The sequence below is a fragment of the Schistocerca nitens genome, chromosome 1, assembly GCF_023898315.1.
Source record: "Schistocerca nitens isolate TAMUIC-IGC-003100 chromosome 1, iqSchNite1.1, whole genome shotgun sequence".
Lineage (NCBI taxonomy): Eukaryota > Metazoa > Arthropoda > Insecta > Orthoptera > Acrididae > Schistocerca > Schistocerca nitens.
The window spans coordinates 1,201,707,757-1,201,722,353 of record NC_064614.1 but is presented as its reverse complement, the minus strand read 5'-3'; the positions used below and the strand labels follow the sequence as shown (position 1 = coordinate 1,201,722,353).

The 14,597-nt window shown below is 37.5% G+C and overlaps 1 protein-coding gene across 3 annotated transcripts in view; it reads right to left on the bottom strand.

Moving 5' to 3' along the window:
• Nucleotides 1–4,343: 4,343 nt before the first annotated feature.
• Nucleotides 4,344–14,597, bottom strand: part of LOC126201052 (tRNA (uracil-5-)-methyltransferase homolog A-like) — a 102,119-nt gene continuing 91,865 nt past the window's right edge. For all 3 annotated transcript variants that reach the window (XM_049936757.1, XM_049936758.1, XM_049936759.1), the window contains 5 exons: nucleotides 12,918–13,171; nucleotides 10,154–10,255; nucleotides 7,884–8,013; nucleotides 6,875–7,067; nucleotides 4,344–4,698 (listed from right to left, as the gene is read on the bottom strand). In XM_049936757.1, coding sequence (XP_049792714.1) covers nucleotides 4,394–4,698; nucleotides 6,875–7,067; nucleotides 7,884–8,013; nucleotides 10,154–10,255; nucleotides 12,918–13,171 — 984 coding nt within the window. In that variant the 3' untranslated portion in view covers nucleotides 4,344–4,393. The remainder of the gene's footprint in view (nucleotides 4,699–6,874; nucleotides 7,068–7,883; nucleotides 8,014–10,153; nucleotides 10,256–12,917; nucleotides 13,172–14,597) is intronic.

The following is a 14,597-nucleotide window of genomic DNA, read 5'->3' as shown; positions in this document are numbered from 1 at the left end:
ATATTGTTTCATTTTGCTCATTCATAATTTATAGCAATAGTTCTACTTAGTGACCATGTCAGTGTCATCAGTTCATGCATTACACCCATTGACCTGTTGCAAACTTCAAACTTGATATTTTCTTTGGTCATCTCACTCTTTCAAACTCTCTAGGCTTACAATAGCATAACAGGATCGTTGGTGACAAAAAGGAAAAATCTAGAATCAAATAATGCATGGATCTATTAACAAAAGTTGGTGGGTAAACAATGAAAATAAGGAAAGTCAAAAATTGTAAAAGTGAGGCTATAAGATGTTCATGAAATATGTTGTGCTTTGTCAGTAAGTACTTGATATAATCATAATCAGATGCTGGCACTTTTAGAAACATGTATTTTAATATTTGCACAATGTTTAGTGTTGGCGATCATAATTAAGTTTCAATTTCTTGTCAGGGAATTAAAAAATTAAACTGGAATCTCTGTTATTGAATATGGTGGTCATAGATTTAGGACAGTGTTAGATGCTGAAATACTGTTATGATTATTTTGAAAGCCACAGCACACTCTTTCCTCATACCTGTACTGTCCTCATCCTCGACTGTTGTCTTCACTCTTTCTTTTTGAAATTCTATTATGGCAACATTGCACATATGTGCCCAAATACACACCATTTGCTGTCAATTTCTATAAATAAAATAATGCTAAACTGTTCCACAATCACATCTGACTGAACCGTTGTCATGACACAACTTTAAATCACAAGTGTGTTTTACTGGACATATGTTACTGAATACACCACAGCCACGGTACGAGTGACAATTTGACATTCTGGCAAAAACTCTTAAACACTAAATAATTCATGATTAACTTTATAGGTTATATTCTGTGCTTAATTTAGAATTTGAAAGTTAATGCAATGTCAGAGATATGTTTACAACAAAGGAAATATTTTGCAGACGAACTTTATGTAATATCTGATCTGTCTTCCTCCACTTCACTTCATAGAAAGTACCCGTGCAAAGATAATGTTTCTCGAACGATTCATTCACACACAATGTTCGTAAAACCCCACCATGAAGGCACCTTCAGGGATGTGGAACCAGTCAACTAATACATTCACAGTTAGTAGCAGCCACTGTAGGCTAGTAACACATTATGACTAGTGCTACTAATGTACTCATGCTGATAATTAGAAGAGTTACTTCTAGATTACGTTATACTAGGAGAAAAACAGTAACTCTTTTTATCTAGTACTGCAAACAGACCAAAATAAGCTCTTTCTGTATTGGCAATGTCAAGGTACATGTAATAGAAACATTAGAGATAAGCAAAATTTACATACCTGGATCCCAGTATTCTGGTAAATTATAGATGGTGTGCTCTGATGCATACCAGCAACTTGTTATAAGACTGTGATTCATACAGTATAAGGAAATTATTTTTTCATCCAGTATTATGGCTGTGAAATACACTGTTCATCCTAAACTCACTGTTGTTAGCCACCAGTACCACTACAGAGTACATGTATTGGCACGTAAGTGTGTGAATCATTAGACACCGGAAGAGCCATCTACAAAATGTTCAGTTGTCAACTTTACAAAATATTCATGTTCTACACTTCTGTAGAATAAATACTTGTTCATCTTGGCTGCATTGCACCAGGGTTCTGATGAGTGAAAGTATGCTAGCAATCCTATCTGCCAATGAATGCAAAGAAAGAAGTTTCTAAGTACAAAGCAGGCAGAATGGAGCATTCTAGTTAACTTATCTGCATGACTGTGTCACTATGACTTGTTACCGATCTGGAGGCAAAGTGTCATCTGGTGTGTACCCATTCATATTTATACTTCTTACAACTGCAAGTTATTTCTTTGGAACTCTGTAATGTGAATATTTGTAAAATTAAGCTGTTTGCTGTGAACCAGTTATGAGCTAGCTCCATTACCCTGCTGGTTATATCAGCAACAACTCGCCATGGCACAGAATGTGTCTGTAGTTTCGCAAGTGACACACATTTTTCTCTGTGAAATCAAGGCTACATACTAGCCATTTATGTAACAAAGCTTTTTTTTTTTCAATACTAATCTACAGCAAAATTTCATAAATGGAACCCAACCACATACACATCATCTACGAAATAGGAGTAGTTGTCAAACAGAAATGGTTTCAGTTTGGTAAACTACTTTCCATTGTTTAAACTGACTAATGTAGCTGAGACTGTATGTATGATTTTGGAAAACTATACTTTTCTTAGTTTACCATGATTAATGGAAAGCCGGTCGAAGTGGCCGTGCGGTTAAAGGCGCTGCAGTCTGGAACCGCAAGACCACTACGGTCGCAGGTTCGAATCCTGCCTCGGGCATGGATGTTTGTGATGTCCTTAGGTTAGTTAGGTTTAACTAGTTCTAAGTTCTAGGGGACTAATGACCTCAGCAGTTGAGTCCCATAGTGCTCAGAGCCATTTGAACCATTTTTGATTAATGGAAATTCTTTGTTGCTGCCATTTGATCATCAAGGGACTCTCAACTCTTTTATGAAAGACACTTCATACAACAGTGACTGATAATTTATTTCTAAATGTATGTCATATTCTTGTTGGGAACAAATCAAAGCAGAACAACTGTAATTCAAAGTGCCCTTAATCAGAACTATCCAAGATGAAATCAGTATTGAAATATCCTCATAGTGACTTCCCATCATTCATCTTAAGACTTGTTAACACCCTCTTATGCCTGATTAATGAAACTTGACAATCCACAGTCTGAGCTGCTATCTTTTATGTTTCCAAGTAATATTATTTTACATCACTCAAAGAGTTGTAAAATGCAGTCTCATTTAGGTCTATTGCTTGGGACATTATTCCACTTTTTTGTATGTAGCCACTCTCATTTCTTTATATGATATCTAAAGTAAAGTAGTGTCATACTAATTTGATTTATCTATGTGCATATGTTCAGTTCCCACTGAATATAAAAATATGGGTGTGAAAGGCCGATATTTAAAATGTATCACTGTGGTGGAAAACTAAGTATGGAGAATTAGGAAACAGCACAACTTATAAAGGTCTATAAGGTCACTGATATCCGTGCATACTTAAGAAATATAGAGGGTACAACAAAGTTTGAGCTTTGGAGCAGAGTGGTTGCTGATTTTTTTTTTTTTTTTTTTTTTTTTTTTTTTTTTTTTTTTTTTTTTGCAGCAAATTCTACATGTTTTTATAATGGGGTGTAAGTTCAATTTAGTTGATGCAGGTATGTATGTATCACTGATAATTCAATATGTCCACACACAGAGTACCCGACACATGCATACAGACGCTGGGCTCCAAAATGTTCTGTTTTTGACATTGTAATCAATAAAAGATAAATATCATGATTGTTCATAATAGCATCTGCAGACTTCCTAGTTCTATTAATAGTCACCACTTCAGCTGCAACCTTTCAAGCATAAAACTTTACATTTGAATACTATGTCTGGATAAATTGAATCTAATTCTGTTTGTAAAAAAAAATTTCACAGTTGCAAATCATCAGACAGTATGACAGTTTTGATAAGGATCTGCATATTAATTCTTCTGATTTTAGAAGTATTTCATAGTTGAAAATTTATAAGTAAACATTATACTGTCACTTAAAAAATTATTTCATGTTATGTTGTTTCAGAAAAATTTACGAAAAATAAAGTTCTCATAGGACTTTGTAAGTTGTTATGGCGATTTAGTCACTGGTTATCATCAATGATTTAATTGTCATGAAGAATAACAAGAGTCCCGCAAGAATGTTTTTTTTTTTTTTTTAACCTGTTCCTATGACACAATAAGTTAAATTTCATGCTTGGAAATGGCACAAATGCTAATGTTGCAACAGTGCATGAAACACAGCTAAAAGCAAACATGCTGTCATTTAAAAAATTATAAAAGCTGTAGATCCATATTACAAAAGTTAATTATAGTAGAACCAGGGGCGCACTTGGAAGTTTTCACATACTGAGACAGCAGTTTTGGATGTAGATAAACACACCCAAATGGCAAAGGTTGCAAAATATCAGCTGCATTATGAGGTGAAGTGCAAATAAAAGATACTTATTGTGTACTAAAATGTAAGTGAAAGTTGTGCTAGGGATTCTTCACATCTTAGGAGATGCAACTTTGGTACCACTCTGTGATTTAACTAAGTGTAACAATGACACAGTTGACTCTTCCATGCTATATTCTGACACACAGCTTTTGTGTACATGAGCTGACATTTTATTTTTTCCAACTGACAGAGGCACATCCACTCAGCAGGAAGCATCTCAGATTTCTTAGTATTTCTCACTGAAAGTTCAGCTACTTGTTTTAAGTATTAATCATGTAATACAAGAGAATTTGAAATAATTTATTTCTAAAGCCAGTTGTTATAAATAGTTCACAGTCAACTGTCTTTTAGGTTCATATCCACTGTAACATGAGGTTTAGCTTCAGCATCTTCAGGAGCAACAGGTTTAGTATTAATGTCACAGTATCGCTCAAAATATATGATAAGTTCACAGTGTGGTGTATGTGGGAACATGTCAACAGCAACAGCTCTTACTGGTACTATAGGATCACCCCAGTATGTTTTGGAAGCAGGCCGACTTAATGACAAAAAGTTTTCTCTGGCTGCTTGTGGATCACACGACAGGAACACCATTCGTGTTAATGCCTCTGTCCTGCGAATAAGCTTGATTGCTTTCTGGTCTGAAAACACAAATGAAAGATATTTACTATCATCTACAAACTGGTAATATACGCAAACACACATACTTACACAAAAACTTCTTACTTAATCCTAAAGCAAAATTTACAAGAAAGGTTCTATGTATTAGTTATTAAAGCAAGGATGATAGTGACAATGGAAAGGGGAGGGGAGGGGAGGGGGGAGGGGGGGGGGGGCAGTACATGCCACATTTTGAGATTCCATGTGTTCTGGAAGCTCAAATTTTGCTTCTACAAGTGTGCATGACCTATCAATACTGTAAAGTAATTATGTTGGGGGGGGGGGGGGGGTGAATCATATATACACTTACAATATTTATTCTGGTTCTATATTAGTCTTTGGAATGTACATTGTGGTGGCAAATCGATCTGTAGCATAACCTAAGGTCTAAGATTGGAAAGTAATAGATTGGTTGTGAGATGGTGAAACCAAATTAATTCCTCTTCTGAAAATAAGTAGGCACTATTATTTAACTGTAATAATGAATAGTAGCAGTGGGTCCTGCTGCTGTGTGTGTTGACACCGGACAAATCACTTTGCAACCTCACCAAGTAGGTACTTCGATAAACAAAATACTTTCACACTGTACCATCAGAGTCCCCTTCCCAGAAGTAAATGTTATACTTTTTTTATGAAAAGGATAGACTGCTACTCACAATAAAGATGACTGGTTGAATTGCAGATGGGTACAATGAAAAGACTGTTACGCATTATAGCTTTTGACCAAAGCGTTCCTCAGAAAAGAAAGCACACACATTCACACAAGCAAGCGCACCTCTCTGGAAGTTGTGACAGGAATGCGACTGTCATGTGAATAGCGATCTGGAGTGGAGCAGGGAGGGGGGAGGGGATAGCATGGTATGGGTGAGGGGAAAGAAGAGTGCTGTATGATTGAGCATGCAGGAAGTAGAGGACTAGAGACTGCCAGGTGTAGTGGGGGAGGGGGGGTGTACTAGGAGCAGAAAAGAAGAGGAGCACAGAAAGGGAAAGGATGGACAGGGACACTGGCAGAGTGCAGCACACAAACAGGGTGAGGGAATGTGAAAATCGAGGAGATAATACGACAATTGGGCAGAAACTGGGGGTGGAGAGTGTGGGGACAATAGGTTACTGTCGGTTGAAGCCAGAGTAGTTTTGGGAGCAGAGAATGTGTTGTAAAGTTAACACCCATCTGCGCAGTTGAGGAAAGGTAGTGATGGAGGGGAGGACCCAGATGACCTGGCTTGTGAAGCAGCCACTGAAATCAAGCCTGTTGTGTTTAGCTGCATATTGTGCCACGGGGTGGTCTGCTTTGCCACTGGCAACCACCAAACTTCCCCCTTGCCTGCTCCACTCCATATTATTATTATTATTATTATTATTATTATTATTATTATTATTCACACGACAGTCGCATTCCAGTTGGAAATGCTGGTGACAACAGTCTTGTGTGTGTGTGTGTGTGTGTGTGTGTGTGTGTGTGTGTGTGTGTGTGTGTGTGTTTTCTCATTTTTTTGCTGAAGAAGACTCTGTCTGAAAGCTATAATGTGTAACAGTCTTTTCGTTGTGCCCGTCTTCAACTCAATGAGTCATCTTTACATTGAGTAGAAATCTATCCTTTATGTATTATAGTTGATATTCCAACCTAGAGTTTCCATTTTTTGTTATACTTCTTTCATTCATAAAGCTATGCTGTGAATATATTGGGCCCTGGTGCTTAATGTTGTCACTGAGCTGTTAAAGATTACTTTAAAAGTAAATTTCTTTACCACTTATTTCAACATAATGGATATTGATACAAAGGGTAATATACATTCTCCCACATGACACCTTTCTGCATTTAATAGTTACACATTTTTAATATGGTGAATGTGGGGAGGTAATTGTGCAGGCTTCTGAATATTTATAATTATATTTACATTACAATTTGTTTATGCTTCACTCTTTACTCATATTTTAAATACTCAGAAAATAATTCCCTTCTGTTTCAACCAACAGCATACAGAGTCTATTGAAGCACACCAAACACAAAAAACTTATTGAGCGATAATACAACATTAATATGTGAAAATCTCTTTTCAAAGATTATGTCGTCTTTTCACAGAAAGATACCCAATATTTCCTGACTCAGTTAAATATTTAATAAAAGTAACTGATATTATAAATACTAATACTTACGTAAGCCAGCACGAGGAGGATCAACAACAGCCAAAAGGTCTTTATAGGTAGCACGACGAATAACTGAAGACAAAATCTCCTCTGCTGCACCTGAGAAGAATTCACAGTTCTCCACAGAATTGATGGATGCATTGGTACGGGCATCTTCCACAGCACGTGTAATCAGCTCTACACCTAGTACTTGCCCACATTTCTAAAAACAGAGCAACAAGTTACAGTTCGTCGCAATTTACAATATACTCAAAATAATTTTGTGTGTGTGTGTGTGTGTGTGTGTGTGAGGGGGGGGGATTACATATGGCATACAAATAAATATTAGTATATGTGCTGGAGGGGAAAGAGGGGAGGGTGCAACCACATGACTCAAAGCCATATTCAAACGGATCGGAAAATTATATGTGACAAAGCAATATGTAAATTAAACTAAATTTTGTCATTGCTTCACAACAAAATGGCCTCACTATAAAGGCTGACATTGGTTGAGGACTTGGATACAGGAAATATCGGCAACTGCAGTGACATCTCATTAATTGAGTATACGGTAGTGGAGCAACAGCACAATCTCAACATGGAGAAACAAACACATTGTGATTATTATTATGATTTCAGATAACATGCCTCGTGTGTCTCATCACTGAACCTGATCAAATGTGTTCTTCGCTTTCAGTGTAAAGTGTTCCACCTGCACAGTAAGAAGAAGACCACATCGAACTTATTACTTTACTGAGGCCCTCTTTACAACATGGTAGCTGTTCTTAAATCAATTGCTCATCAATGTAATTGTTCATTTTACCAAGAGAATGATACTGAATAGATTAGATGAGACTGATGCCAAGAGTTTTGTCTTTACTTAAGTTAATGAAAACAACAAATTTCCGAAGTTTGTAATAGGGTATATAAGACATACATGTTGCTACAGGCTTGGAATCAATTTCATTATCATGTAAATAATAAAATAGATCTAATATAAAAGATTTTCTGATGCAGCTGCTCCACAAGTGATACATACCTTAGCCAAACAAAGTCCTATAGCTCCTGAACCACAACATACATCCAAAAGAGATGTATCTCTAGTAGGTTGGGCCACCTCTTCTACCGCACCATACAGTACTTCGGCAGCAGCGCTGTTAACCTGAAAGGTAATGTCCCATTATGAATTTATTCCTACATATATCTTCTGTTAATACAGATTTTTAAAATCGCACCAAATTTGCTGAGAATCATACCTAATACAGATACCAAAATTCAAGTTTTTTGCTCTACTGACTTCTTTCTTAAAACCTGAAGAGAAAGTGGAGAAAGCAATCACCAAATGATTCCAAATAAGTACAATGAAAACAAAATTAAATTAAATGCACACAGGACCTGTCAGTTTGTGTCATTTACCAAGCTAATGGTGATTTCAAGGCAGAATGTTCAACTGTATGCACACTAAACTTAATTGGGGCACTGATTACTTAGTTTTTAAGCACCCCTAACCCACAAACACTAATTAAAATTAAGCAAGAACATACCTATATTATAGAACTATTCACACAATTTGTTTCCTTAATTTGATTTCCTTTTATTTATTTACAGCCCTTTACACTCTATACTACATATAATTTACTACTTCTTTCTCAAAAGTGACAAATACATTATACAGCTGTGTAATGTCTGATTATAAAGTTCCTTTGATATTTGGACTCCCTCCAGCATTTTGAGGTTGGAAATTGTGCTCAGTTGTACTGTACTATGTTCTATGTAATTCATATTTATACACAGTCCACTCACATACGTGGGTGCCACCTATATCCAAGGTCAAAGTGCAACTGCGGAGATGTGTATGGGTGAATAGATGTGCAACTGTTGAGCAACTGACCACCTACATGAACAAAGGGCTATTAACAGTGTTCCTCAATGACCATTCAGCAAACATTGCTGTGTGTGGGCCTCCGCAGTAGGCGCTTGGTTCATGCACTAATGGTGACTGCTGTTCAGTGGTGACAAAGGCTGGAATTTGCTTGCCAATACCACAACTGGACATCCACTGAGCGATGAAAGGTGGGCTTCTCACGTGAATTACATTTTATGCCCCACTGGCATGAAACGTCTGAAAGCGAACACACTGTAAGAACTGTCGGAAGGATCCAGGCCGGAAGAGAGAGTGTTATGGTCTGGGGAACATTTTCCTGGTATTCCCTGGGCGACCTCTTCATTCTGGAAGGCACAATGGATCAACACCAATATGCATCTAAGCTTGTGGGCCATGTCCACCCCTACGTGCAGTTTGCTTTTTCTCGACATGATGGCATCTACCAGTTCGCAAGATGAGCTTACCATACTCCCTTGGCCACCAAATTCCCACTGAGAATCTATGGATCACATCGATCAATTTGTTTGCGCCATGGATCCTCTACCAAGAAACCTAGGGCAGCTCATCACGGCACTTGAGTCAGCACGGCTACACATCGCTGTCGGTACCTTCCAGAATCTAACTGACTCTCTCTTGCAGCGGTCCCAACTGAAAAAAGTGGTTATTCAGGCTTTTGACAGGTTGTCACATTAATGTGAGTAGACAGTGTACATTCTTTAACTCGTTCCACATCCTAGTGTCTAACATGCACGTATGGAATCTGTGTACAAATAAAATTAATTATAAATAAATCTTTGACTAGCTTCTGAGAGTTTCTACCCCATATCATCTGTTACCTGTATACTGTGGTCTTGGACTATCTCACTAGAAATACACGTTTTTGACTGAACCTTCAGAGTAAAAAGTTATGCTTACATTCACATAATACAAGACCTCATTTTTCCCTACTAGTTTTTGTAAAAAACTGTTGTTTACTTCGACAATAAACCTGAGATAAGCTGCTGAAAGAAGACCATAATTATTTTATAACATAATGTAATTGTATTTAAGCTTAATATGAAAGATGGGACAAGTTTCAGAGCTAGTGGAATAATAAAAGTTACTAGAGCATTTAGAGTCTTATGTCCCATTGACAATGAGGCCATTTGAGATGAGAGTAAGTTCGAACAGGATGAGGAACCATCCTGGAATTATATCTAAGTGATTATAGAAAACTTTGTAATCCTAAATCTGGATGATTGGACAGAAATCTGAACCCTGCTCCTCCAGAATGTGAATCCAGTGCCTCAACCACGATATCTGCACAATGCAGACAGCTATAAGTATACAATGTGGAACAATAGAAATAATAATAATAATAATAATAATAATAATAATAATCAATAATATGTTATAATTTTGAATATTATTGTATGACCTGAAAGAAGGCTTCTGGTGAAATGCGTAGAGTGACTCCACAGATACTTTCCTCAATATGAGAGGCACCCATCAGGAGCTCTGGTGGAGTGGGATCAGTCCCTGCCTGCCTGTATATAGAAAAATGTATCATAATGTAGACACAACTGCCAGGAAGATGCATTCTTCATTACCATTAAACACAGAAACAAGCAAGCTCCTCATTACCATAAAAATGCAGAAAACAAGCATGGAAATGAAAGCACTAATACTTGAAAAAATGAGTCCCACTTAGCACCCCTAATCAACTAAGACATAAAAACACAAGGTACACAGTATAGTAGTAAAGGTCCTAAAATCTGATTGATTAAACCAGCAAACTTAAGAACTACACTTTAATAAACTGTCTCAAATATTTACTCATTTTTATTGGTGCCACAAGTATCTATAAATTGAGGTAGGGAAGAATGGTAAAGGACACTCATTTTAGCCACTCAGTTTCTTCCTTTTTTTTCATCTTCATAAACATAATCAGTCAGTTAATCTCAAAGGACAATATTCAAATATCTTTGTTCAAGTACAACATCACTAATATTTAGTAGTGGCAAAACCATTCACATGCCATGGCCTCACAGTCAGTCCAGTTCAGAGGTATATTTATTCTGCCACATAGATTCCAAGGTTTCAGAACAAAACTAAGTTTCTGAGCCTAGAAATTGTGTGTCTCTCACCATCTGTCGGCACTAATGGTGGTAATTTGGTCTGCAGTTCATTCAATATTCATGTTTTGAGAAGGGCACAATGAGATGCTTATTATGCCTTGAGACTGCACTGTTAAATTAGCTGAAGCACTAGACAAAATATAAATAAGGATCATTCAATATATGTTGCTAATAAAAGTAAGGAAATAGGGAACCCTAAAACAAAACATAACAGAAAGAAATTAAATACCTGCCTGACAATAAAAAAAAAGCACCCAGGAGACACTGTAGAACATAGTGTAACTTTGTACACAAACACAGCATAGGTGCATATATTAATGATTAGAGACACAAAACTCTATGACCAATAGAATGGCCATCAGAACGCATTAGGGTTGTTTGTGTTTAGTTTTATTACCAAGCTTGGTAAGGATTATAAAGGGGGATGAAGGACACTGAAGTCACATACTTGTATGAGTCAGCATTATTTAGCACTTGACAAGAGATTGAAGTGGGCCTCATTGTGGGTCTCCATCTTGTTGGCTGAATAAATCGTGAAATATCCAGACTTTCAGGGCATTCAAATGTGACAGTGGCTCAATGTTGGACTATTTGGGAAGTTGAGAGCAGGCACATGGGCAAGGTTCAGGTTGACCACTTGGGAGGATCAGCATATTGTGCACTAAGCACTTCCCAACCCCCTCATATCTGCACCTGCCATCCTAGAATGAGTAACGGGCTCCCTGCAACATTCTGTGTCATCTCGTACCATTGGTCAGAGAGTAGCAGCATCCAGATGGAGAATTACTGTCCCGTGCATGGACAGTTATTAACACCAGGACACAAATGGCTGCATTTCGAGTGGTATTGTGATTGGGAAGCATGAACTGTTACTGAACGGCTTCAGATCGTGTTCAGTGTTGAAAAGCAGTTCTGCACTTTCCAGATGACCATCACTGGTGAGTATGCCAATAACCTAGAGAAAGGTCCCACAATTCCAATGTTTTGGAGAAGCACAGCAGTGTTACTCTCGGCATAATGGTATGGAGAGTCACTGCGTACTTCAGGTCACTGCCGGTTGTGATTCAGTAAACTGATGGCATAACAGTACATCACAGACATCCTGCATCCTCGTGTGTTACCTCTTGTCTCTATGAACTGTCTGTGTGATGTTAAGATACTCCCGTCGTCAGCAATCTGTATCCGACAGAATATGTGTGGGACCAGCTTGGATGTTAACTCCATCCTAGTACCAGTATCCATGATATCAAGGACCAATTACAACAGTTGTAGGCCAGCTTGCCCCAGCAGAGAATAAAATGGCTTTATGACACCACCTCAAATTAATCGGTCCATGCATCCAAACTGGAGTGGATGCAATGCCATGCTGATAAGTAGGCTAGCACTGCCAAGTTCTTTGTACATTTTATTCAGTTTTGTAATTACTGAAATAACATCATATACCCTTTCAATCTATGAAGTTTCATTTTGTCTCCTCCCCCCCTTCCAGATGTTTCATTATTATTATTATTAGTATTAGTATTAGTATTATTAATAAGTCAGGCAGTGCAAACAGAAGTCACTAAAGTAATATTTTACTGATGGCATCCTAAAAACATTCTTCATGTATGGCAACAACAGAAAACAGTAATAATTTACTTCATAGGCAATGTGTACATAAATGCTTCTAAAAGTGTGTTTTCTACATGAAGCCAAATGTTCTTTATTTGACGGAGATTCAAATGCAATCATAGCTGCAGCATGTGCTTATTATTCTGGGCCCACAGATTGGTCTCCATTTAATTCTTTTTTCATGAGGAGTAATATTTTGTGAAAAGTAAAAAAAAAACTGCATGAAGAGAAATTCACATTGAGTAGTGAGAATCAAACAAAATAACAGAACAAGCCTCTGGAATGTTAGTGAGCAAAACATGATGGAGAGAGGAAATATGTTTCAGTACAATCAGCAGAGAATTTTCAGTTGTTAAGGAAGAAGACCAATCCCTATGGCAAGCTGCCTGGTCCTGATGACGGTGCAGCCTTGTACAATCAAATCAAGCAACAACAATTTTAATTCTTCAAATGTACTTACCTTTTGGAAATCAGTTGAAAGTAAAGTGATGTTACATTGCAATCTTTCCCTCCTCCATGCATGAAAAATTCTTTCAGCTCAGTTTTCACATCGTTCAGCTCATCTGCACTAAGTTGTTGTGGATGTAATCCAACAACAAGCATTAGCTGATCATTTGACATAGACAATCTACATGTCAGTTGCCTCCAATGCCCTGATTGGTGTTCTGGTTCAAATACAGGCAGTTTTGATGACCGTACAAATTGCTCAAAAACCTAGTGATAACAAAAATACCGATCAGTGTCTCAAAACCAACAAACACATCACTATGAAGTGCAATGACCATGTTTCCAGCAACAGCAAAGATTTAGTTCACACAGTGTTTTTTTATATATATATATATTCTCTTATGATGCTAAATAGCTTTACACTTGTAAAAATTCCACAAATTTGAGGTCTTTGACTGCAGATCACACCATATCAAACTGACAAAGCTCACACCACAAAAATTTATGTGGTATATTTTGTTCACAATATGTAACAATAAACTGTGTTGCACCTAATGGAGGATTAAGGGAACCAACCAGCAGGCATTCAATTCAGGTGTTCATAATAAGCAGCTATATATAATACTCCTATTGTCAGGAAAGTTCCAGGTCAGATTTTTTATTTTTTTTAATAGAAATTTGCACTCACCAAGTAATGATCCTATCTCCTATCGTAGTAGTCCCCTTGGCAATCTATACACAGCTGCCAACATTTCTGGAGGTCTTGGGAGCAAGCAGGGAAATTTTCAGCTGCGATGCTTGTAAGCTCATTTGTTGCAGCCCATTGGATGCCTGCGATTTCGTGATGAAGCTTTCCTTTCAATTGCCTTTTCACTCATGGAAACAAGAAAAAATTGCAAGGCAAGTGGTCATGCGAATACAGCAGACGTGGGATGGCAATAACAGAATGTTTGGCCAGATACTCAGTAGCAGATTAAGCAGTATGGAGTCTTGAACTGTCATGAAGTGCGAACCAGTTCTGAAAATGCCACAAATCAGGAAGGCAGCATCAAATTGCTTGTCACAAATATTTCAAGAGTTCAGTATAAAGAGCTTGGTTTACTGTTTGACCTAGAGGAACATACTCATGGTGAACTAATCCTTTATTATCAAAGAATGTGATCAACATTGTCTTTGTTCTCGAATGTTGCCATTTCAATTTTTTCAAGGCTGGTGATTCAGGACTCTGACATTCTGCACTTTGATGCCCCATGTGAGGATCATCCTCGTAGCACCAATTTTCATCCCCAGCAATAATCTTTGATAGAAGTGTGGGATCATGCCTGACTCTGTAAAGTTGTACGCAGAAATTCTATGTCTTTTCTTTTCATATTCATCTGTCAGTGCATGAGTTTAGCATTAAGTTTTTGTTTCCCTAAATCTTCCTGTAAAATCTTATGACACACATCATGATTCACATTAAGTTCTTCTCATACTGCATGCACAGTTACATGATGGTCTTCTTTCAATATTTGCCTTACACACTCCATGTTTACATCAGTGTGTGCTGAAGATAGGCAACCAACACTGGGATCATCTTGCCCTAAATCTCTGCCTTCACAAAACTTTTTGTGCCACTCGAAAACACGATTTCTTGAAAGTGCCTCGCCTACATAGGCTTGTTTAATCACTGTCCACATTTCACGAGGGGTTT